At 43.0% G+C, this 25,834-nt stretch overlaps 1 protein-coding gene and 1 long non-coding RNA gene across 4 annotated transcripts in view; one reads left to right on the top strand and one right to left on the bottom strand.

Annotated features, from left to right (window-relative positions):
• Window positions 1-25,834, bottom strand: part of SBF2 (SET binding factor 2) — a 227,000-nt gene that overhangs the window by 31,747 nt on the left and 169,419 nt on the right. For both annotated transcript variants that reach the window (XM_082192752.1, XM_082192753.1), the window contains exons 18-26: window positions 22,902-23,072; window positions 17,936-18,198; window positions 17,672-17,844; window positions 17,324-17,397; window positions 16,186-16,381; window positions 12,662-12,789; window positions 10,571-10,746; window positions 9,921-10,066; window positions 9,608-9,806 (exon numbers count right to left, since the gene is read on the bottom strand). In XM_082192752.1, coding sequence (XP_082048878.1) covers window positions 9,608-9,806; window positions 9,921-10,066; window positions 10,571-10,746; window positions 12,662-12,789; window positions 16,186-16,381; window positions 17,324-17,397; window positions 17,672-17,844; window positions 17,936-18,198; window positions 22,902-23,072 — 1,526 coding nt within the window. The remainder of the gene's footprint in view (window positions 1-9,607; window positions 9,807-9,920; window positions 10,067-10,570; window positions 10,747-12,661; window positions 12,790-16,185; window positions 16,382-17,323; window positions 17,398-17,671; window positions 17,845-17,935; window positions 18,199-22,901; window positions 23,073-25,834) is intronic.
• Window positions 1-25,834, top strand: part of LOC309516744 — a 116,288-nt gene that overhangs the window by 81,489 nt on the left and 8,965 nt on the right. The gene's annotated exons all lie outside the window — the stretch shown is intronic.

The following is a 25,834-nucleotide window of genomic DNA, read 5'->3' as shown; positions in this document are numbered from 1 at the left end:
CTCAACAGCCAAAGCAGGGACCAGCAGGGGGAGCGCGGGGTCTCTGGAGGAGGATCTCAGGGATACTGAGAGAGATGCAGCAGCGCAGGCAGGAAGCAGGGGGGAGAAAGGGGTGAGAGACACGTCCAGTGAAAATAGTGGGGAGGTGTCAGAAGCAATTGCAGGGAGACCCATGCTTCGTCGGAAGCTGTCACGTCGTGAGTCCAGGAGACGTGTTTCCGTTAAGGAACTTCTTTGTTGGAGGCGTTTCCGCAAACAGCCACTGTCGGACTCTAACAGTGACTAGAGCAGACATGTCTGAGGAGCTCTGTCACACACAGAGGTTTGTGGGGCCGCACAAACTCTGAAGGGGCACCATTTTAAGCACAAGCAGCTAATCATCCCCTAATAGCAGTCCGACAGTCTCTGTACGCTGCCTGTGCAGGAGAAAGCATCATGAGCGACCCAGCCGGAGCAGGGGGAGGAGCTGATCCAAGCTTGGAAGAAAGATGCCGAGCATTGGAGGTCCAACTGGCGCTGCAGACGGCGAGGCTCGAGGAGAGGAGGGCTCAAGATGCAGACAAGAAGGGGAGAACCACTCAGTTCCCCAGAAAGGTACCAGGATTGGTGCAGAAGTTTGGGGGGGACCCCAAGGATTACCATGCCTTTAGGACTGAAATGCAATATGCCCTGAATGTCCAGTTTGATGAGTTCCCGGATGAGGAATCTCGAGTTGCTTTTGTAATTGGGCATCTTGAGAAGGGCGCGCGAGACTGGGTTCGACCCCTGATGGCAACGCACAACGATATCCTAAAGGACACTATGAAATTTTTTCGTGCAATGGATATCATGTTTTCCAGCGACGTTGAGGAAGGGGCGGTGCGCAGACAGTTAATGGCTTGCAAGCAGGGAAGCAGATCTGTCCGTGAGTACTGGACTGAATTTACCATGCTGATTCACAGATTGGGGTGGGATTTATCGGCAGCACCCATTCAGATGCTATTTGAAGAAGGTCTTTCTTCAGCTGTGAAAGACGAGCTGGCCAGGAGCCCCAGGGCGGTGTCTATGGATCAGCTGACCAAATCTGCGCTGACCATTGGAGCGCGCCAGGAGGCAAGAGCCTTGGAGAGGCGGGAAGGGAGAGGGGAACGTTGGAAGGAGTTACGCATTCCAGACATTCCTGAGCCAGCTTTCCCGCCGGCAGAGCCGATGGAAATCGGAACAGCCCGCGCGCGCGCAGTTTCAAAGCCCAGTGAGGGGGCGAAGAAGGAGGGAAAGGGAGCCCGGAAATGCTATCTCTGCCAACAGCCAGGCCACTTTGCCAGAGTCTGCCCCCAGAGGAAGGAATGGCAAGGGATGGTGGGAACTGTTGAGGGGGAAGAGCAGGGAGAAACGGAGCAGGTAAAAGCCAACGCCTGGTTGCCATCAGGGCACTGCAGCCAGGCCAAAGAGCAGTGAAAGTGCCCCTTCCCCAAGTGCCAGTGCCAGAAGCTCCTCGACCGGCTCTAGTGATTGAAGTGTCGCTAGAGCTGCAAAATGGACACCCCCTAAAAATAAAGGCACTGTTGGACTCAGGCAGCTCCTGCAATTTTATGAGCAAGGAGTTTGCTGCTGAACACCAGATACAGACTATCCCTTTAAGCAACCCCCTGCAGGTGACCACGATCGATGGCAGGGAACTGTTGGGAGGAGGAGTCAGCTTGCAGACCATCCCAATGATAATGAGGGTGGCAAGGCACACAGAACTGATAGCGTTTAATGTGGCCACCTTGGGAGGTGCTCCCATTATTTTGGGAATGAGCTGGCTAGCCCTACATGATCCGCTGGTGGGCTGGCATCAAAGAGTGGTTTCCTTCGGTTCCGCACATTGCTTAGAACACTGCAGGGGGGAAAAGGGGTCAGCAGGCGCCCAAGCCACCCTGGCAGGGACTGAAGTAGTGGAGAAGGGGAAGGTGCCACCACAGTATGCTGATCTCAGCGACGTGTTCAGCGAGAAGGAAGCTGACCAACTACCTCCGCATAGACCCTTTGATTGCCAGATCAATTTACTCCCTGGAGCACAGCTTCCTGTAGGCAAGTTGTATGCCATGTCAGACAGGGAAATGCAGGAGTTGCGAGCGTTCATTGACAAGAACCTGAAGAGGGGCTTCATCAGAGAGTCCAAGGCAGCGGGGGGTAGCCCAGTGTTTTTTGTGGACAAAAAAAACACGGACAAGCCGAGGCTGGTATGTGACTTTCGGGCCCTAAATGCAGTGACAGAGCCGGCGGCTTTTCCTATGCCCAGGATTGATGATATTTTGACCAGGGTGCGGAAGGGAAAGATTTTTACTAAGCTGGACCTAAGGGGGGCGTACAACCTGATACGTATAAGGAAAGGGGATGAATGGAAGACCACCATGTTCACCCCTTTGGGGGCATTTGAATACTTAGTTATGCCTTTTGGATTACAAACAGGCTCCGCGTGTTTTCAAGCTTTCATGAACCACGTACTGGGGCCTTTGCTCTACAAGAATTGCGTGGCCTTCTTAGATGACGTGTTGGTGTATTCGGAGAATGAGGAGCAACATGTGAGAGACGTCAGAGAAGTGTTGAGCAGGCTGCAAGCCAACCGACTGTGGGTGAAACTGGAGAAGTGTCAGTTTCATACCAAGGAGGTGGAATTCCTGGGGTACCGCTTGTCAGACAAAGGGTTGGCCATGGACCCCGGCAAGGTTCAAGCGGTGCTGGAATGGAAAACACCCAAGACCAAGAAGGATGTGCAGAGGTTCCTAGGGTTTGGAAACTTTTATCGTAAGTTCATCCGCAACTTCGCCCACCTGACGGCGCCCATCACGGACTGTCTCAGCAGCAAAAAGAAGTTTGTTTGGACGGGGGAGGCGGAGCGAGCGTTTGAGGAACTGAAAAGGGCCTTCGCCTCTGGCGAACAACTTCTACATGTGGATTTACAAAAAAAGCTGAGGGTCGAAACAGACGCGTCGGACCGAGCCATAGGGGCGGTGCTTCTTCTGCAGCCGGGGAAGGAGGGGTCGGAGTGGCGACCGTGTGCCTTCTTTTCGCGGAAGCTGAACAAGTCTGAGAGGAACTACACGGTGTACGACCGGGAACTTCTTGCAATTTATGAGGCCTTCCGGAGATGGAGGCACCTACTAATTGGTGCACAACAGAAGGTGCAAGTGTGCACGGACCATAAGAATCTAGAGTATTGGAGAACTGCGCGAGTGCTCAACCAACGGCAGTTGAGATGGGCCCAGGAGTTCTCCAAATTTAACTTTGAGATTTGTTACGTACCAGGCCCGGAGAACGTTAGGGCGGACGCTCTCTCACGCAAACCTGAATATTTGGAGGGAGAGGGTGTACCCGAAGAGACCCATGTCATTCCCGAGGACCGCTGGGTGTGTGGGGCGGCATTGGTGGGGCAAAGGGAACTGGTAGAGGGAACGGGGCAGGATGTATACGCCCAGGACAAACTCAGGAGTCTTAGGAGGGAGGGAGACAAACCCGGGGGTTTTGAGGAGAGAAATGGGGCGTTGTACTACAAGGGAGCGTTATACATACCTGAAGGGGAATTGAGGGAAAAGGTACTCAAGCAACTGCACGATAACCCCACAGCAGGGCATTTTGGGCAACACAAAACCATGTGGCTGGTTACCAGGGAATTCTGGTGGCCCAAGGTCAGGGAAGATGTGCGTGAATATGTGAGAGGGTGTGACCGTTGCCAACGAGCCAAGGGGGAGAGGCGGGCACCGGCAGGTTTATTAGAACCACTACCCACGCCGGAAAGACCGTGGGAGGCAGTGGCAATAGATTTTATGACTGATCTGCCCAGGTCCAAAGGGAAAACAGCCATTATGGTGGTGGTAGATCTGTTAACCAAGATGGCACACTTTATAGCCTGCTCACATGCGGTCACAGCAGAAGAAACCGCCAAATTGTTTGTGGAAAATGTGTTTAGGTTGCATGGCGCCCCCTTGAGGGTGGTTTCGGACCGAGGGAAACAATTTACTTCCAGGTTCTGGAGGAAGCTCATGAGCTTACTGCATGTAGAGGTTAATTTCTCTACTGCCCGTCATCCAGAAACCAACGGGCAGGCGGAAAGAGCTAATGGTGTCCTCCAGCAATATTTGAGGTGTTATGTTAATGACAGAGAGAATGATTGGGTGGAGAAGCTGGCGTTGGCAGAATTTGCTTACAACAATGCAGAGAACGTGTCCACGGGAATGAGCCCTTTTTTGGCCAATCACGGGTGTCATCCCCGAGCCTTCCCAGGGGGGGAGGGGGAGAACTGGAGCGTTCCAGCAGCAGAACAGTTCGTTGAAGAAATGGAAGCGATCCATCGCCAACTCCAACTTAATTTAAACCGGGCGAAGGAGGAATATAAGAGGCAGGCAGACAAAACCAGAAGGGAAGGGGAAAGCCTTAGGGTGGGAGACCAGGTGTGGCTGTCCACCCAAGGCTTACCATTTAAAGGAGGTTGTAAGAAGTTAAGACCCAAAAGACTGGGCCCATTTGAAGTCACGCAACAGGTCAACCCAGTGGCTTTCAGACTCCGGTTACCGAACCACATGAAGTTGCACCCAGTGTTCCACAGATCGTTGCTGTCACCGTATATAGGGGACAGAGAGGGGAGGGTCAATAGGGGACCAGCGATGGAGGAAAAAGAACACAGCTACCATGCAGCGGAGATCCTAGATTCCAGGTGGAAAGGAGAGCAAGTAGAGTATTTGGTAATGTGGGAAGGGGAACCGGAGTCGGAAAACACCTGGGTCAGGGCAGAGGATGTAGATGACGAGGTTCTAATTGAAACTTTTCATCAGAGATTCCCTCGAAAACCCCAGCCAGTGGCGAGGTTCCGGAGGGAATACTTCGCCACCACAGACGAAGAAGAGGAGTTGGAGGGGTTCTCTGATTCCGAGGTGGAGGAGGATTCAGCGAGTCGGAACAAAGACCGATGGAGGGAGATGTTCGAGACGTCGGAAGATGAAGAGGATTCGTTTCGGGGTTTCAGCTCCTCACCGCCCAGAGGAGAGGGAGGGGGCGGGGGGGAAGGGGGCCCTGGAGGGGAGGTGGATGTCAGGGAACTGACCTCAGAGGGAAAGGAGGTGATAGGGCTCCCAGAGACTGGGAGAGACTCAACAGCCAAAGCAGGGACCAGCAGGGGGAGCGCGGGGTCTCTGGAGGAGGATCTCAGGGATACTGAGAGAGATGCAGCAGCGCAGGCAGGAAGCAGGGGGGAGAAAGGGGTGAGAGACACGTCCAGTGAAAATAGTGGGGAGGTGTCAGAAGCAATTGCAGGGAGACCCATGCTTCGTCGGAAGCTGTCACGTCGTGAGTCCAGGAGACGTGTTTCCGTTAAGGAACTTCTTTGTTGGAGGCGTTTCCGCAAACAGCCACTGTCGGACTCTAACAGTGACTAGAGCAGACATGTCTGAGGAGCTCTGTCACACACAGAGGTTTGTGGGGCCGCACAAACTCTGAAGGGGCACCATTTTAAGCACAAGCAGCTAATCATCCCCTAATAATTGATCACATTGACAAAATGAATACCTTTCTTTGCTACATCATTTAGGGATATAATTAAAGAACATTATTTTTGAAATGTTTACGCCACATTATTTTGTTTCCCAGCATAAAAAGGTCTCTTTTTCCTGCCCCATCACTAACAGAGGCAAAACCTTCACCTATAAATAGTAATGCCTTCCTTCCCCGTTGTAGTATTCCCTCCTGTGAGGGATCCTTTTTAAAAGGAATTAAAACATTTCTGTCCTATGAGGCTTTTGAGTTGTTTTAATTCCCTTTTTCATATTGACTCTTCCTGGTTTTGTCCTTTTTTTTGCTTTGAATTAATAGTGTTGCTTTTATTATTTTACAATAAGGTAGGCCACTATGGAGCTGAACTGTAAAAATTGGCATATTGAATAGAAATGATAACATCAGAATTTATCAAGTTCTATATTAATTTATTTTTGTATTTACAGCTCACATTTAAAGTACAGTATGATCACATCTTACATACATTTAACTTGTGTGATTTCAACTATACACAGATGGAAGCAGGCTGGTTGAAACTTCAAGTTAAATCCAAGCAAGGTGGAGAGTTTAAAAGCTCTTCTTGCACCAGGTCTGCCATCTGCCATCCTGTGAAATCTCACACGAGCATCCCAGGGATGGTACACTGAGCAGACATTGCACCTCAAACAAGACAGAGAGCTCGTTATGCGCTGGATAACCCAATATTGTGGGGTCATCAGAGTTCTTGCACAACCATCCCTAGCCTCTAAGTTTGTGCACTGAGCAGGTTTGGGTTACCCAGTGTGAAAAGAGCTTTTAAGCTCTCCACTTTGCTTTCTGCGCAAGGCCTGCATGGCACACAGGCTCTGGGAGTATGGGAGATTCTCTCTGCCCCTCACCTGTTAGCCATTGGGTGGAGCCAAGGGTTTGGGTATACATGATTTTCATATATACAGTGGTACCTCTGGTTACATACTTAATTCGTTCCGGAGGTCCATTCTTAACCTAAAACTGTTCTTAACCTGAAGCACCACTTTAGCTAATGGGGCCTACCGCTTCTGCCACGCGATTTCTGTTCTCATCCTGAAGCAAAGTTCTTAACCCGAGGTACTATTTCTGGGTTAGCGGAGTCTGTAGCCTGAAGCATATGTAACCTGAAGCGTATGTAACCTGAGGTACCACTTTACAAGGAACTCTTGGAACTGAACCTTGCCCAATATGCAATTGTACTGTACACAAATTAATTCAAATAACTAATGTTTTATCCCAGCACATGAAGTGGTTTACTTATTATTTTCTTCCTTGATCATTTTATCATTGATGGATACAAACAGTTGATATGGTTTTTGATGAGGCTTGATAGTAAAGCCAAACACAGGGGTTGCCAGGTTACTGTTTCTCCCTCTCCCTCTTCTCCTACAAGCTTTGCTGCTATCACCCTAAGCATCTCTGCCTAGCCAGAGCCAAGAAAGACGCCCTTCCAACTTTTGGAGGGCTTGATGGTTTGTATTTGGGTGCCTTAGTCAAGCAGCAGCTGCCAAACAGCCCACAGCCTTCTTCTCAATCTTAAGAGCTGGGCGAGAGGGCAGAGATTACAGCACAACTGCCAGAAAGAAGGCTTTTATCATTCATCATGTTTACCAGAGGAAGGTGGCACACTTGCCATGGCAAGTGAAAATGAGGAAGCCTGCGGATACTTTCCAACAACATAAATTATTCACAGCACGATCCTTAACATGTTATTATATTACATTTTAAGATTAAGTGTTATTAAATAGTTCCTTTGAAAGCAGTAAGGGGGTCACTACAGCAACACAGAAAGAAACAACATGGTACATTTCATACTTGTCCTAGACTGATTGTTTACAGGCACTTACTTTTTATGAGCAAGAATGTTTAGATGCTCTAATTTAACACACTAAACACTGCCAGTACTTTGGCTCTGACAAGGAACCAACTCTGGCTTGCATCAAAATCCATTTAAACAGCTCTGAAATGATAGTACGCAAACTGCTAGTTATATAATTTATTTAAAAAATAGAGCAAGTTAACAAAGAAATGCAGCTGCTTCAGATTCTACTCCAACCCTGGCCGAAAGAGAAAAGATTCCAGGGACTCCGGATGTTTTTAAATAAGGTGAATTTGAACATGTGTCTAAAGTCATTTACATAAAAGTTAAGATGATTAAAAATTACATTTCTAATCTATATGAATATTTCCTGGTTTTGAGAAATGCACAGTATGGTCTTGTATGACATTAAGGAAAGCAAAGCTCTTATGTTTCTGAAAAATAAATTCCCAGGGCTGACTGCAAAATTCATTTGACACCCCCCCCCCACTGGTAAGAAAAGTGGAGGGAAAATGCACTATAAATTGTAGAATAGCAACTGTTTGATGCAACTTCGTGTAATTTTCCTTCTTTGATTCAAATCAGAAAGAGTGCTCAATGCTTAAGTCGATGTCATGTAACCTCCCTGCAAGCCTTGTGTAAACAAAATCTATGAATGCTCAATAAACAGCCTGTTTACAGAGACCTGAAAGAACAAAAACAGATCTGTCCAACTTTTGTTACTGATGAACACTGCTAGCCCCTCGAAGCACATGTGGGTTTTAAAGCCTTGTGGATGGCAAATTCTAGGTCTCTAAAAGGCTATCAAAGGGGCTGGGTAGACTCTGGCAACTGCAGAAAGATAGTGGCTTGCTGAATGGTAACACCCCATCCTCCAAACCTTCCCCAACTCTTGAACATATTCCACAATTCTATACAAACTTACAAATGTGTATATGTATTTTAAGGTGAACCAACTATATAGCTTTTCTATACATCAACAGGCAAACCACCTAGAGCAAAATAGCAATAAATAAAATAAAATAGCAGAATACCATGAAAACACCAAATGATAAACCAAATGCTTTTATTAGCTACCTGCAGGATTGGCACAATTTCTATTTCCTGCAAATTCTGTTTTCTTAGGTGCAGAAGCATATTGCTTCCATCCAGCACAGCTTTTTCAGGAGAATTCAGAATCTGGTCTTGCTAATTGGTGGGGATGAGCCTCTGGCTCATCATTTTTAGTATTAAGTCGATCAACTTGAGAGCAATTTAATTGCTATAATAACTGTTCCAGTTCCAGCTGAAGTGTCCAGTGTTTGTGGGATCAGTTTCAGCTTGTCCAGCCTGATGATATGGATGAGGTACTTGCAGGGCTGTGTCCAACTATGTGCCATCTGGATCGCTGCCCATTGTGGCTGGTGACATTCTGCTTGGGGGTCTTGAATTGGTGGGTCAAGGGTGTGCTCAATGCTTCGTTGCATAAAGGTGGAAGTGACTTCCGCCCTAAAGGAGATGATGGTGCAGCCACTACTGAAAAAGCAGGCACTGGATCCAATCAATTGTAACAACTATTACCCAGTTTCAAATATTTCTTGGGGTGGGGGAGGAGGATAATTGAGAGGATTGTGGCAGAACTGCAGACATTATTGAATGAGGCTGATTATCTGGATCCATTCCACTCTGGGTTTAGGCCAGGGTTCAGGCCTGTACTGGTATTCTTCTGGACCAACTCTGTGGATGGGCATAGTAGCACTTTGTTATGGTGCCTCTGTTCCACCTTACAAGGTCATGTCCAGAGATTAGCATAGGGTGACTGCTCTTCAGCCTCCTGGTATTTATGCTTCGTAGTGCCATGGTCCACCATTTTGTCCTCAATACTAATCAGCATCTATATGAAGTCATTAGGAGTTTGCTCCACCTCAAATCACTAAGATTGGGGCTCAGAACCAGATTGTTATCAGGGGAGGTGGGTGTAGTTTGGCCAAAAGCACCTTGAAGGTCAATAGTGAGAAGTCATGGCATGTAAAGTAAGTAAATGCTGTGTTGGGACTATTATCCCATCTAGCTAACTATTGTGTACATGACTGGCAGGATTTCAGACAGGAGTGTTTGCCAGCCCTACCTGGAGATGCCAGGGATTGCAAAGCAAGAGCTACAACCCTTCCCTTCTAGAATGAATAATATTTCACATCAACAAGGCTTTGTAATATTTGTCAAAACGCAATGCCATTTGGAATATTTTTATGGGTTGTGGTTTTAATAATTACAACAAGAAAGTTGGCTCACCTTCTGCAAAGAGAATACATCCTGTTCAAGGCCGTTATTCGAAAGTACTCTGTTTTTGAGCGAGAAGAGCTATTATTGATAGTTCCCAATCCCAAGCGTTGATAATCTCTGAAACAAGCTCTTTCCACTAGCTGTTCCATAGTTGATTTCTCTGATGCTTTCAAAGTAGCACTAGTGTGCATTTCACTGTCATCTGAAACTAAAGTTGTATTATTTTACTATCTTAATATTTAGTGAAGCAAGTACACTGCAGAGTGTAATACGTTAGCTGAATTCAGATATTTACAGAAAAGCCCCTCTAAAGTTTTCTTACCTGATAGATCATCCTCCTCATTCCATCCAGGACGATTCACTCTTTCTTCCACAATTGTCCCCGTTTTCTTCTTTAGTAGGTACTGTCGGCCAATTGTCATCTTCCCTGCACGTTTTGCTCCTTTTACAATTGTTTTTGAAAGAGTGCTACAATTTAGAAAAGAACCAAAATATCTGTATCGTGGTTGAAAGAGAAAAACTGGACATTATCCCTTCTAGGAACTTCCTCTCCAACAGCCACTAGAGAAATGTGTGGAATATATACAAAGTATAGATGTGATCCCATGCCTTCTAATGAATATTGTACATGAAAGGGTTTTTTGTTGCAGCACATTCTCACAAATAATCAGAGGCATATTTTCATGATGCAGGTCCCTCTCTCACCAACAGGAAGATTTGGTGAGGTGATTTGGGAACAAGAAATACAGAAAATCCCACCTTAATGATCATAATGTTCCATATTATAATTATTATGCAATTTTCATTAGAATTCTCACATATATTGCAGCATCTCCTTTACTAAATCATGCTATAAGCATGATTTTAAAACTTCTTAAATATAACTCCATTGCAGAATCCTTTTTGATACTAATAATGTAGAAGAGTATTTATAAGAAAGAAGCAAACATACAAAAAGGGACCATTCCTTACCGAAAGGAAGTGTTCTTTTCTTTTTGCTTTGGTAAGATTATCTGAGGTGCAGTTTGACCAGCTGCAAAAGCAAAAGTGCTAAAGATGGACTGGGGGTAGCGAAACTTCATTAGCTGTTTCTTAAATATCTCTACAACTTCAGGGCCCACTTCTTCATCAAAAGCTACCTTAATCAGCTATGTATAAAAAAGATGCAATGAATTAAAAATAAAAGGTAAAATAAAATATAAGAAATATAAAATCAAGTTTCTAAAATATTATGAAATATTATTATAAAATAGTATTACTGATTTATGAAGCAATTTATATAAACTTTATGGTTAATTAAATCATTTTTGTAATGCATTGCTTACAAATTAGAAAAGACAAAAGAAAATGTATAAGATCAAAGAAAATCATACAGGGGTTTTGACAATAATAGTAATAGGGAAGTTTTTAATGTTTAGGGAAGTTTTTAATGTTGGATATTTTATTCTGTTTTTAATCTGTTGGGAGCCACCCAGAGTGGCTCTGGAAACCTAGCTGGATGGGTGGGGTATAAATAAATTGTTGTTGTTGTTATTCCAACACACTGTATATATTTATTTAAAAACAATAACACTATGTGGAATGGTATAATTTGAAGGTGTTATTTTGGTTTATCTCATGAATAACAAAGAGAAGAAAATACAAGCATTAAAATGAGGCAGAAGATTTCTATGCTATTTTGCTTGAAATGCAATTAAGATTAATCAGTGTCACATTTACGGTATGTTGAACAGACACAACATTTGGGCAAAATGACAAACTATTTTCCATAATATTGTCCCACTGTTTGCAAGCCTGTCCATCTTCTCTTGAAATGCTTTGGAAATATGGGCAGGGTAAATGCCATCAGAAAGCTGAGACAGAGTGGAGGATAATAGAGTATGTTTGGGGAACCTGGAAGAGTACTCTCCCAAATGCTCCTTCCTACAGAAACTGCTTATGAGACTGGCACTGCATCCCCTGGCCTATTTGCATGTCTTGTAACCAAGGTGCTTCAATACTAAGGGAAGGCAAAAACTGTCATGCTTAAAAGGCCTGGAAATAAATAGGCAATACTGAAAGTGGGCAAACAGAAGTCAGGTACAGTAACTCATGACCCCACAGAACTATGGCCTAGGTTTATGGATACATTCCATATATACTTTCACTCTCTGATGGGCATTTTGCTTAAGTTCTCTATTGTACTATGAACAAGGCATGGGCAACCTATTTTTAAATGAAGGTGATGGCACTTTATTAATTTATGAAAATGACATCCAATGTTGCATAAGAAATTGTCCAGATTGTGACCTTGCTAAGAAAACCTACTCTACATTTCAGTCATAAATTTGAGGCAGATGCATTGTGTGACAAAGATTAAAATAGTGTTCTTGGCACATCTGCCTAGTGTACCTAGACCCGGGGTCACCAAATATGGTGCCCTCAGATGTCTGCCTTGCACTGGTGCTGTGAGGGGAGTGTGCTTGCTTTTTTGGGATCTGTGTTTTATTTGTTTTTGGGTTTGGGTAGTGGGAGAATTCTGAGCATCACCAGTTTTCTTCTGCAAAATGAATATTTTGTGGTGCCAACATCGGTTGCTTATTTTTCCAGATGTGGCCCTTAAAAGGAATGCTCCTAGGAAAAACTATTATAGTTGTAATGGTTTCCATTTCTTTAAGATGATCTCTCTTTTCAGTTGAATTAATTCATACTCTGCCTTTCTACAGAAGATGTCCAAGGTAGTTAACAATAATAAACGCTTAAAACCTTAGTTATACTAACAGGGCTTAAGTTAACTTAATTGTGCGGGATTTTTTTTAAAGCAACAACAACAACAACAACAACAACACTTTTTATTTATTTTAAAGAACAAACATGGCAACAACAACTTTGGCTGCCTCCATTTTTAAAAATTGTGCTTGATTCTGGCCTTTATATGCAGACTTTCTTAGTGGAATGAATTCAGGGACATGACAGTTGATTTATTTTGGAATTGGTGATATTGTGAATACAACATGCAGAAGGAAGTAAGAGTGTTCCAAAAAAACCCCAACAAACTTTGAACTTTAAGCAGCTTTATTTTACCTGAAACACAGCAGAGGTAATTTGTAGCCCTTCCTGCATGCTTTGTTGAAGCTGGTTCTGGATGGTAATTTTCTTCTCCTTAGTTATTGAGGCAATGGGAACGCTCCGAATAACAGTTTGTTCTCCCACTAAGAATATTAGTCAGAGGAGCACTGCGTCATTGTTCAAGTTATCAGAGCTGTTCATATTTTACATACTCTACTCAATATGTATGGTCAGTTTTACACAGATGCAAGAAAGATGCAACAAAGTCAAAGCCATAATCAAAGCTGGAATGTCTATCAAAATATTTAGCTCATTTCATGAAGGACATGCTAAAGAGCCTATTAGTTCCAAAAAAGGAACATGTACTTCCTCAGTCAGCTTACCAAACTGAATCAATTGATTTATTTTATTAACATTAACATTTTTTAAAAAATAAACCAACATGATGCCTTGTAACATCTATTCCTTAAATTACACCAGATTACATTAAAATGTATTATGACAGATATTCAGCATATGTATGTTTACAAGTAAGTAAGTAAGTAAGTCCTACTGTGTTTAGTGAAGCTTACACCCAAGAAAAATGTGTTTAGGATTGCTTAATTGAGATTGCTCAATTGCAATTTCAGCAACTTGGCTATCTTCATGAGAAAGATGAATTTAGAAAAGTTGTACATTATGAGATGACAAGCATAGGTCTAGTGGCTGTGGGTCAAAGTTTACAGTTTTGCAACAAAAGGGAAAATTTGTTTTGTGGGGCACTTTTGGTTGTGTGGAAAGAGCCATTTATATAAAAGTGTTAACATGTGACAACACTTTTATACATGAATTCCAAACATTATAAATGGCATATCCAGTGTATCACTGTCATATCAATTATGCAAAGTCATATTACCCAAGGTAATATTTCTGTGTTAGCGGAGTCTGTAACCTGAAGCGTATGTAACCTGAAGTGTATGTAACCCGGGGTACCACTGTAGAATTCTTATCCTCAAAAAGCTAGAGTTACAAATTTCACTTAACAAGTAAGATAATTGTTAAATAAATAATTGCTACTTTTTCATCGGCCCAATATAGCAGTTTTAAAAATTGTTAACATTATTTGTTCTCATGACATTTTAAAATAGTGTACTTTTATTAATTTCTGCTCTTTTAATAAAGTGAAGGATTATATAGATTCAAATTACTTTCCACTCTGGGAGAAAGAGTTGTTGCAGAAACCAGTTCACTAATTTCTCATTCACTGGCTATATCTCTCACACCCATGGCAAACTAGTTAAACACTAACCACATAAGAACCACAGAACTAGCCAGGAATAAGATAAATGAACTGTAATTCAGAACTTACAACTGCTACAAATGCAAGCAAAAAACACAGATTGACACAAGAAAGGCCTGCTGGATCAGGCCAATGGCCCATCTAGTCCAGCATCTTGATCTCACAGTGGCCAACTAGATGCCTATAGGGCATGAGTGCAATAGCACTCATCCCACTTTTAATTCCCAGGAATTGGTATTCAGAGACTTACTGCCTCCAACAGCAGAGGCAGAACATAACTATTGTGCTAGTAGCCAATGATAATAAAGGTCATGTACTCAATATTTCTGCCTGCGCAAGAAGAAGTTTCCATATTATTTGTGCATATCTGCCACCAACCAACCAACCAACCAACCAACCAACCAACCATCCATCCACTTTTATTCATGTGAGTGATCCAGGTAATCCTTGAGTAGTTGCTCTTGTCTTTTTAACATGTTTCTCCTACTCAGAGTAGATCCTTTAAAATCATGAACATGATTAAGTTAGGTCCATTAGTTTCAATGGGTCTCCTCTGAGCTCTAACCTATAACCAGGACCTTCACATGTCATGCTATACCATAGTTTAGCATAAAACCTCTCCTCCTCCTAGAGGGGAGGTGTTGTGAGCGGGAGCCGTTCCTGCGTTGGCAGGGGGGCGTACTCGGCCCCCTGCATCACTCACCCGGCTGCCGTGCCCACCAGGCCAGCCAATAGGGTTGGCTTGGGGGCGAGGTCTAGCTGCATTCAAGCGGCCGCAGCAGCCCCGCGCCTCATTCTGCTTCCCTGGAGTCGTCGGATCACCCGCCCGCCCTCCCCCCCTCCAGGTCATATTTATGCTTTGACCTTGCTATGGACTTTGGTTGGTTGCCCTGGTTGCCCAGGGGGCCTGCAAGGAGTTTTTATCCATTTGGCAGATTGGCACCAGCCTCTTGGTTTTTCGCCTACCTCATAGCAAATTGCCACAACTTTTTTGGTATTGGCAGTTAGGCACTGGGATATGTGTTGTGCGTTGGTGGGTGGGGTTTGGCCATCACCTACCCCCGCCCCTCGTTGGGTATTCCATTAAAGGAATCCAGCGGTCGTGGATCCTGTCCAATGCCCTGTCGGTGGCTAGGGCAATGGCACGACCCCCAGTGACATCAGGGGAAGCTTCTAGTTGTATTTGCATCAACAAGCTCCTGCCACTGTTTGTTAACCTCCAAAGACCCCTGCAAATATAGGTTATTTGACCCAATACCTAAGCCAATACCACTCACTTGCTGTAACCAATAAAAGTTGCGGCCTACTTTAGCCCATTAACCTAAAATACATGTGTCCTTGTGTCTCATTTTATCACTACGTGGGTGGAGCGTCCTCGACTCACAATGTGCATAAGCTGAAATGAGCCCAAGCAAGCCTTTGGCTCCTGGCAGGAGACCTCAGCAGCACTTACTTTGCTTGCACTTAATCTCAAGATTGTTACTGCTTGTGAACAAAGGATAGTTGTTTATAACAAACTAAAAAGTCTGATCCATAGCCCAACAGTTGAGGACATGGAAATTGCTTCTGACCAATCTCCTGGATCACATTTTTTGTTTGTCCATATAAGCACATCCATCCATCCATCCACCCATCCATCCATCTGCCTATGATCCACATATATGTCTTTATGTCTATGCTCCAGACAGTTCAAGAAAACTTTTTTATGAAGCCTATCACATTACAGTCCTATCCATGCATTCAAAGGAAAAGAGGACTTAAACTGAGAAGCAGGCTTGTGCATGCTGCCTCCAAGTTCCCTCCATATGCCTAGTGTCCCCACTCCACTCTAAGTCTTTCCAAGTTCAGCGGGAGGGTTTGAAGGGGGCTTCTAAGTGCATTCGACAGATAATACAAGGTTCCCAATCATAGGAAGGCTTGTAAATGTGTCCAGCTGAATGTGCCTAAATGCCCCCCTTCAGATCTAGTCAATGTGATAAAGTTGGGGTGCAGTGAGTGCATCTGACACGTATGTTCTCCACAGTTTAAGCCCTTACGTGTTCTTTTGAACACATGAATAAGGCTTATGAGAACAATTATAATAATTTGTTATTTAATTAGCTATGCAGATTACAGAAATTCATACCGATCAGAAGGTTGAATTCTAGATACTGATCCTATTCTGGCACATTTGTTTTAAGCGACTTAAATGGACTGCGGGTTAGCTTCAAGTGTGTTCTGAAGTAAAAAATTATTTTAACATTCATAAAGAAGACCATACCTAGTTGATCATGAGGTGTGCCTTTAAATATAACTCTGTACGTAGTAAGGAACAAAGCTCCTTCTGCAGGGAGAATGTGAGGGCCTCCAAGCAATCCTCCAGTTGCCTCCTCTCGGCCATCAGGATCCAGAAGCACACGGAGACCTTCACACACAAACTCTTCCCCTGGTAGCAAAGCTGGTCGTAGAATCTTGGGCTGAGCCCAAAGACAAGATTTATATATATATACACACAAATTGTGTTACACATAGTACACTACAGGTGTCAAACTAAAAAGGATTGAGCTGGAATTACAGCTATAGTTTGTAAAATACAGGTTATTGTAAAAATGGGTGTATTTTGTAGAAAAGGGATTTAACAAAGAGCCCTAGTCCAACACTCTAACCACTATACCACACTAACAATCACATTGTTTGCATTCATAGAAGGGATAAGGTGTGCCAGCTGGGCAGATAGTCACTTATCTGGTCTCCCTAGGGCTTTCCTGCACTCTTTCAGATCTCTTATCACCATTCATGGTCAGAAACATCCCTCTGCCCCTGTGCTTACTGGGCAGACTGGATTTCAACTAGGATAAGAGGAAGAACTGAGTAAAATAAGTTCCGTCTTTTTAGAAAAGTGGCAAAGATGCAAGGCTCTGATGGTTTGGAGCAGGAGTGGGGAATCTCTGGTTCTCTAGATGTTGTTGGACTCCCAACGTTGCCTACTTAGCATAGCCAATGGTCGGGGGGCGGGGGATGGGAGTTGTAGTTCAGCAACGCAGGAGGGTCACAGGTTCCCAGTGTCTGGGTTAGAGTTTTTGCCTCTTCAGTCCAAAAGGGAAAGCATTATTTGCTTAGATGCTGTTTGACTGGAAAAGGGAGTGGGTTGATAAAGAATAGGTCTTAAATCAACAATGGACATGCAACAGCAGCTTATTTTGATTCAGAGGTTTGGCTGATACTTTTCTCTAGTTCATATTTCACAAAACTATAGCCAAGCTGCTTATTTGTTGATTTTTTCATATTTTTCAGCATCCTTTTAAATGTTCCAAATATCTCCTCAATTATATTAGAAAAAAAAAAAACCCACAGAAAACTGAGCAAACTTGCCATATACCTAAAATGTAAATAGTGTAAACAAAGTCCAAAATACTTGCCTTCTGAATTGGTGGCAACCTTCTACTTTCTCGATGAACAGCCTCCAGAGTCTCAATGTGCATTGCTACAATTCCTGGGAGCAAACACCACCGCAAATGAGCAAAACATAGCAAGAAGAAAACAAACTAAAATAATTCCACCCTTCTAAAAACTGCTTTCAGAAAGCCCAGAATAGGGCTCTCACATGACTATGTAGACACCGACAGACTAAAATTAGAAGTGCAAACCCTTATTGTCAACTGAAAATAACACACACAAAGAAGCTCTTTTCAAAAATATATTTTCTCAGACAGTGCAAAATACATCCCTCTCAAAATCTTTCAAGACTTCAGCATAGCTCTTCATACCTGGTATCATACAATGAAGACTCCTGATGTGATCCTGTGTAACTCCACTTTCTGTACAAACCTTGTCTATGAACCTAGTAATGAAGCGTATGACAGCATTGGCAATGTCATTGTTCTCAGAATCCTCAAACCCACTTTCAGTATCATAACTCTCAGCAACGCTGCCTGCAATGCTAAAAAAGCAATTCTAATCAGTTAAATCTACATTGGAGCAAAATAAACATCACTCTGTTTGAAAATAATGTGGTTGTCCTGATTACACACCTATTTGTGACAATGCTATTGCTTCCACTCTCCCAGTCGCCCGTTGCTGAAGTTCTTAGGAGTTTGTTTTTACTGGTGTCCAGTGGCACCAGCAGGTATACCATGAGGTTAGCAAAATGAATTGCCTGACTGAAAACCATACTTTCTTCACTTTGTACTAGTTGCTGTTGAGTCTCTTTACTAAGTGTTGGCCACAGACGCATCTGCTCTGCAGCTAAGTCCATGGCAGTCTTTTCTTGGGCCTGGGCATCAGAATTCTTCTCCTAGGGGAGAAAAAGGTTAGACAGTAGAATATTATACTGTGGCTTTAAATTATTTTTGTTCTTTTGGAATGGGGACAAAGGCTGCCTATAAACTATATATGAGACCATATAACACTGGTCTTGAAAGACCTACACTGGCTCCCAGTACGTTTCTGAGCACAATTCAAAGTGTTGGTGCTGACCTTTAAAGCCCTAAACAGGCTCGGTCTAGTATACCTGAAGGAGCGTCTCCACCTCCATTGTTCTGCCCAGACATTGAGGTCCAGCGCCGAGGGCCTTCTGGCGGTTCCCTCGCTGTGAGAAGCCAAGTTACGGGGAAGCAGGCAGAGGGCCTTCTTGGTAGTGGCGCCCGCCCTGTAGAACGCCCTCCCACCAGATGTCAAAGAAAAAAATAACTACCAAACTTTTAGAAGACATCTAAAGGCAGCCCTGTTTAGGGAAGCTTTTAATGTTTAACAGGTTATTGTATTTTAGTGTTTTGTTGGAAGTCGCCCAGAGTGGCTGGGGGGACCCAGCCAGATGGGCGGGGTATAAATAATAAATTATTATTATTATTATGAGGGGAAGAGAACTTTTGCTGGAGGAACCAAACATAAGAAAAAACACTGTGCAAAGAATAACAAATAATGAACCACAATGCAGGATTTGGTACTGAAGTTGCAGTTTTCTTGCTCATGGGAAATTATGCCTCTACACCACCCACGTACTGCCTCTAAGTTGTGCTACTGCATACTAAGCGACAGCAGAACATTATAGAAAGGCTTCTCTACTGGTTGATGTCTCAAGATGCACTTTGCTTTTTGCATCCACATTGCTCAGGGGTGGGGCAAGACCTGGATCTGCCTGCAAAAAACCATTCAATTTCCAAATGTCGTGCCCATCTTACCCTTTACTTTCCATTGCATCTGAAATTAGATCCTTGTGCAAGCACAGGGCCATGGCTGGTCTTAAAATTTAAAGAACTATTTCTGACATACCTACACAATCCATAGAAAAAGGAATGCACAACATGGAGCAACTGAAGGCAAGTCTAATTCACTTATAGCCCTTTCAACACAGCATCAATTTAATCTGCTTGTTGGTGGGTTTAATTGTTTTTGTTTGTTTCCTCATTGCAGTTTTACAAGCTAATATATACATTAGGATTTCATTCTGCTTGCAAACTCTTGGCTCGTTCTCACAGTGAATATGAATTGGCTCAAGAACTAACTGCCTGGCATTCAACTAACTGCCTGGCACAGATGATCCTGTCCAATCTTCTGTAGTGCTTGAGTCAGTGAGCCACGTGTAGCTATAAATAGCTTATAGCACTGAAAAAGTTACATGTTTTCACATGCCAGATTTCAAATCTAACAGTCGTTCTCTGTAAACGAAGTGGATGGCACGTAGACACAACATATTGTAGCCTAAAGAAATTAGGGCAAAGGTGACTGGCAACTGTTTTCACATAACCTCATTTTTTAAAGGAAAAGCAGCAGGAACCTACAATTGTATGATCAGCCTTTTAGACCTCTGAAGAATATGAGGAAAAGCTTCAAGTGTGCGTATGTGCTACAACTGCTTCTATTTCCCAATTCTGCTACCACTGTTCTCTGTTGCTTCTCTATAGTACAGTTAATATTGGTAGCAACTTTCCTGTTCATGGCTTTTCCTTCATGTTTGATAGTCCCTACAGTATTTAGAGGAACATTACTGACACGCTAAGATGGCAGAGTGCCTTCTTCTATTACTTTGTCTAGAATTGCCAAGGTCCTGGCATTTTACTGGTTTTGCCATACTGGAAAGATGCAACCTGTTCCTTTTATAACAGGACAATTAGGACCTATACTTTACTTACTTATTTCATTTATGTACTAACTTTTTCTTCCAAGTTGCTCAAGGTCGTGTGCATGGTTCTCCTCCCTGTTTCATCCTCACAACTACCCTGGGAGGTAGACTAGGCTAAGAGATAGTGACTGGCCCAAGATCATCCAGTAAGCTTCATAGCTGTGTAGGGATTGAAACCCTTGTCTCACAGGTCATAGTCCAACACTCTAACCATTACGCCACACTGGTCCAGATGTAGCTCAATATCCATCCCAGCTTAAATCATTATAACACCCACCCACCCTGAATAATCCCTGTAATATCTGAAGTACAGTTGGAATAATATTATTGACACCAGCTATCATGCCTAATCTGCATATCTTTGTTTAAAGATGACCCTGTAGTCACACAAGCAGAAAGTATATTTCCAGAGTCATGCAGCTTCATATTTCTGATCTGTCCAATTTCAAATACCACAACACTGTTTATGAGCCCCCCAAAAGGAGGAAAAGGTTAGAAAATGAAAGGCGAGAAAGAGAGCAACATAATACAGAATGATGGCACATTGTACAAAGCACGAAATGGGAGCCAGTTTATGCTGCAGCACTGACATGCCTTTTCAGCTCTGCACTGGACATAAGACTTCAAAGCAAGTCAACGAAAGGGAGAAGGAAAACTTATTTTATCTGTGGCTGAAGTAACTGTAAAAGCCACAAGCAAAGGACTGATTTTCATATTAATTTTCTACATATGTGCTCTTAAGAAGCATGTAACGAAGTGGCTGGAAAGAGTGTGCTTTTTTTTTTTGTAACTTGAGAGCAATCCAGTACACATCTTGCATGTGTTCAGTTGTGAAGCTTCTTGGTAAGTCTGACAAGTAGTCAATGTACGGTGGTGCAATGGGTCAGTGTGTCTGGATGTTAACAAGAAGATCTGTGGCTTAAGCCCACCCAGGGATGGCGGTGGGCAAGATTCCTGTGTTGCAGAGGGTTGGACTAGATGACCCCTGGGATCCCTTCCAACTCTACAATTCTATAAGCATGTATTGGATATCATACATGTTCACACAAGCTTGTCACTAACTCTTTCACTACCATCCACTTCTCATGCCCCCCCCCAATAACTATTGCTTTCCCCTCTGCTAGCCATGGTCACAGAACCATGTGGACAAGTGGTCTTTCTCCCCAACCACTATGCCTGCACATCTTGATGGAAATTTTACATTTTTACCCCACATTAACCAGATTGATGCTTATACCTCCCAAGGTCTTAAATTTGGAAAGACCTCTGGTAAGGGAAAATTTTGGCTTGTGCTCGGGACAAGAATTTTTATTTTTCATGAATGCTGTGTGCCTCTGAAGGAACTTTTAGATGCTCCTGGTACAAAATCTACACTATTACAATGCCAATACAATTATACTGCAAGATATAATGGTCCAGAACAAAAGTTGTTGTGGAATTAGATAAGACATGTGTCAGGGGTTCAGGAGCAGAGGCAAGGGCAAGGGAGGAAACAGAGAGCGAGGGGGAGGAGGCAGAAGAAAGGATGAGTGATGACGACGACCCGAGATCTCCGAGTCTTTCCAGTGAATCGGAAGATTCACAGAAAGGAGCACCAGTGGCCAGGGCAAGGGGGGAGCCTAGGGGGACACCCCAGGAGGAAAGGGCCAGAGGGAGCTCAGAGGGGAGCAGTTGGAAATCGGGACCAGCGTCACCAACAGAGAGCAGGGGAGAGGAAGGGAGTCAGGTATCAAGCGCTGGCAGCTCACAACAGGAGGGAGGGCACGAGGCAGGAGTGGCCACACCTCCATCAGGGAGCGAAGAAACGGTCAGACGGAAAGTGAAAGGTTGGGCGCGCGCGCCAAGTTCAAATGCACAGGAAGGTGGCGCAGTAAGCAGCCCGGAAAGGGAGCCAGGTCCTAAAGCCCGGCGCAAGGAGACAGAAGGGTCCGGGGGGTCAGCGTCAGAAGAGTCCCGGAAGGAAGAGACCCCGGGGGGCAGAGGGACCCAGAGAAGAACAGTCAGGCGGAAAAGGTGGAGTAAGGCTAGGATATTAAGTTGGTGTACAGGAGGCGGGGACCCAGACAGAGCTTCGCCGATCTAACCATAAGACGTAGAGTTGCACGCAGCAGCTTGAGAATGGGAACTGTAACTCAATAAAGACTTTTACTAAATGATCGCTGGCTAGCGTGATCCTCTGTGAGCTAGGATCGGGGAGCAACTCTGACAACATGACAGCTGAATTAGCCTTTGGGTTCCAATACAAAGTAAGCTCCAAGATTTGTGCAGCTAAACTCATACACAGTTATTCATTGCTGCTATTGGGGGAAATAGTTATTTTGGAAATTATGTTTATGCACCAGGGTGGAAAATCTGCATTTTAGGTTTCCTTTGGCACCAATATTCACAACATCTACTATCCATTTCTGATGGAGGCGGGGGGACATTCTTAAGGGAAGGGTAAAGTTTTGTCTGGGAATGCTGTCTGATTTGAAGCAGAAGGAACAGAGTGCTGCCAAAGCTAGAAAAACATGTAGTAATGCATGTTAGGACTGTGAGCATATTAAGATAATATACTCATCTATTCTAAAGGAAAGCAAACTTTTTTTTTGTGAGTATTAATGAATTATCCTGGATAGTTGTGTTGCTTTATATATAAAACATCTTAAATCTTGTCCACACTATTAACAAGTTCTTTACAACTAGTACCTTAAGATTTAAGAATTAATTCCAGTATTTAGGAACACACCCCTTGCCTGGCATATTAATTCAAGAAGGTCCAACAAACTATACAATATCAAACATTTTCTTTAACTAAATGCCAACTGACTTCAACACAGATTTAGTTTAGCTTATTTCTTTGCTCATTAAAATTTCTATATTATTGTTTTACTTACTTTCTGCTTTAAGTGTTGTGGATGATTGTCTTCCTTAGCTGAAAGATAGAGTGAACGAATTTGATTTTCCACATCACTGTAAAAGTTTGTTTCCCAGAACTGCTGGTTAGCCCATATTGGATGATCTTGAACACAGGTGTAAACAAACTGACTGACTCCAGGAGCTAGTTTCTGAAAGCACAACGATGAGTCATCAGATTCATTTTCAATAGTAGGAACAACAATGTATTCAACTGTTGTGGCAATAAAAATCATTAATGAAACAGACAACTAATCCTAATGATGTATGTGTACATATAATAATCATGAATATATTCTCTCCTTTACATTCATGTTGAGTAAACTAGTGGGCAACTCACTAATAATTCTGTTTATTTGAAGACAAAATCTTACAGAAGGCTCATTCTTGAGTATGAATGTTGCACCAAGACACATAGAGGTACAAGATCCAAAAGTGAGAACAATGGGATAGTGGAATATGTAAGCTTGGTTTGCTCTATTTTCACCTGATTGAACTCCGAAATTTGCACTGAAATTTGTATGTAGTGAGTAGCTTTTCAAAGAATCTGAAGCAGGTCTACAAGGTACATTAGTAGTATTTTCAATTACACAGTGCTTATTTTTTAATCTTTTCAAAGGTCCTGCAAATAATGCAGAGATGGCTCTGTACCCCCCCCCCCCATTTAATGTACTTGTTGAAACTTCAGATACTCCACCTACATTGCAGCATTGCATTCCTTCCATATTTATATTACAAAATGAGGATTAGCTTTTAGGGTCACTGAAATCAGATGCACTGCATATTTTGATCTGTTGTTCAATCATATACAAAGTCATACGCTATTACAAGCCATCCCAAAACAATCCTAAATTCCAAATTATTCCAGACGTTTCCCTGATTTCTATTTCTATTCAGTCTTTCTGAATTAGCTTACAGGTGTTTCATTAGAACTGTTATTCAGTGCAACCAAACAGCAGCCAGCAGATGGCAATAGATTTCTGTGGAAACTACATGCCATTTCTCTGTAAAGGCAGCCTAATAAAATAGTGGCGCTGACTGTCTCAACAACTGAAAGATCAGTGATGAACTCTGCCTAACAGATCTGCCTGTAAAAAATAAATCTTACATACACAAAAATATCAATAATATGCCATGTGACTACATTGTTTTCCTTGAAATGATATCCATGCTTCCCCATTAGTCCTGTACTCCTCTGATCTTACCTCTGCTAGCCTACAACAAAACCTAAATGTACTCCTCTCAGCTAGCTTCTTGGTGTGGTTCCATATAAGGGCATAAGAGACAATAAATTGAATTTCAGTCCTGATCAGACAGGGATTATGCTGACAAGTGGCCTATCTGACTTGGGAGATAATATGGGAGTTAGCTTAGTTGGTAGAGCATGAGGCTCTTAATCTTAGGGGTGTGGGTTTGAGCCCCACTTTGGGAAAATAGGTTCCTGCATTGCAGGGGGTTGGACTAGATTACCCTTGTGGTCCCTTCCAGCTCTACAACTGTATATGTATGTGATTCTATACAGCCTTTTATTCTGGATGGGGTTGCAGTTTGATAGTGCTTTTAGATCTCTAGAAGCCCAAGTAGCATTACTGGCACAAAATACCTACCCTCAATTTAGGCTGGTACAGTATGGCCTCTCCTAGACCAAGAAAATCCAGCCTCACTTACATACACTCTGGCAACATTGTCTATGGATGGTTACAGTGTGTTGTACATTGGGCTGTCCTTTAAGATGGCACAGAAACTACTGTTAGTTCAGAATATGGCTACTAACTGCAACTGGGAATTTGGAAGACATCTCACTGATCTTGAAATGGCTTCACTAATTTCTGGGTCCAATAGGAAATGTTGGTTTTAACTTTCAGAGCCTGAATGACAGCACCAGAATAACTCAATCACTGCCCCCCCCTAACCTGCCTTTCATGAGAGGCTGTTCTGTTCTGTGACACAGACTTTTCTGTCGTGGCATCTTACCTTTGGAACTCATTTCCCAGGTACAGTCAATAACAACAACAACTCCTTTTGATGTTTTAAGTAAAACAAGAAAGAATTACTCTAAGATGAATTGGAAACACTGGAAATAATAAGGGGCCTGGTAGAAGCACAATTTCATAAAAGAATTATGGGAAAAGATTATAAATTTAAAAACAAAGATATTGGGGTATTAAATTCCACATGATTTATTAATAAATTATATGGTTGACTTAATAAAGAAAGAACACACTGAAATGTTCTTCCTATATGGCAGCTGCCACTAGAAAATGTCATGCAAAGAATTGAAGATCTCAGGGGACATCTAATATTAATGAATGGATAGATAAAACTTGGGAATTTAACTTAATGTCTAAGTTGACATTTTCTGAGGTCAAAAGAAACAACAAAGATGAAATACTTTTGTAGCAAAGAGATTCTGTTTCTTAACTACAGTGGTACCTCGCAAGACGAATGCCTTGCAAGACAAAAAAACTCGCTAGACGAAAGGGTTTTTTGTTTTTTGAGCTGCTTCGCAAGACGAATTTCCCTATAGGCTTGCTTCACAAGACGGAAACGTCTTGCAAGTTTGTTTCCTTTTTCTTAACACCGTTAATACAGTTGCGACTTGACTTCAAGGAGCAACTCATAGAACGCAGTGTGGTAGCCTTTTTTGAGGTTTTTAAAGACTGGTGATTTTTGAAGCTTTTCCAAAGCTTTCCCGACACCGTGCTTCGCAAGACGAAAAAAATCGCAAGACGACAAAACTCGCGGAACGAATTAATTTCGTCTTGCGAGGCACCACAGTCAAAATCACCTTCCAAATATATGGTATGGTTTTGAGAGGCTATGAATTTTAAATACAGATAGGTAGCCGTGTTGGTCTGCCATAGTCAAAATAAAAAAAATCCTTCCAGTAGCACCTTAAAGACCAACTAAGTTA

This window comes from Podarcis vaucheri (genome assembly GCF_965113315.1).
Source record: "Podarcis vaucheri genome assembly, chromosome: 1".
NCBI classification, from domain to species: Eukaryota; Metazoa; Chordata; class Lepidosauria; order Squamata; family Lacertidae; genus Podarcis; species Podarcis vaucheri.
Note: the sequence above shows the minus strand (reverse complement) of the source record. Positions and strands in the feature narration are given on the sequence as shown.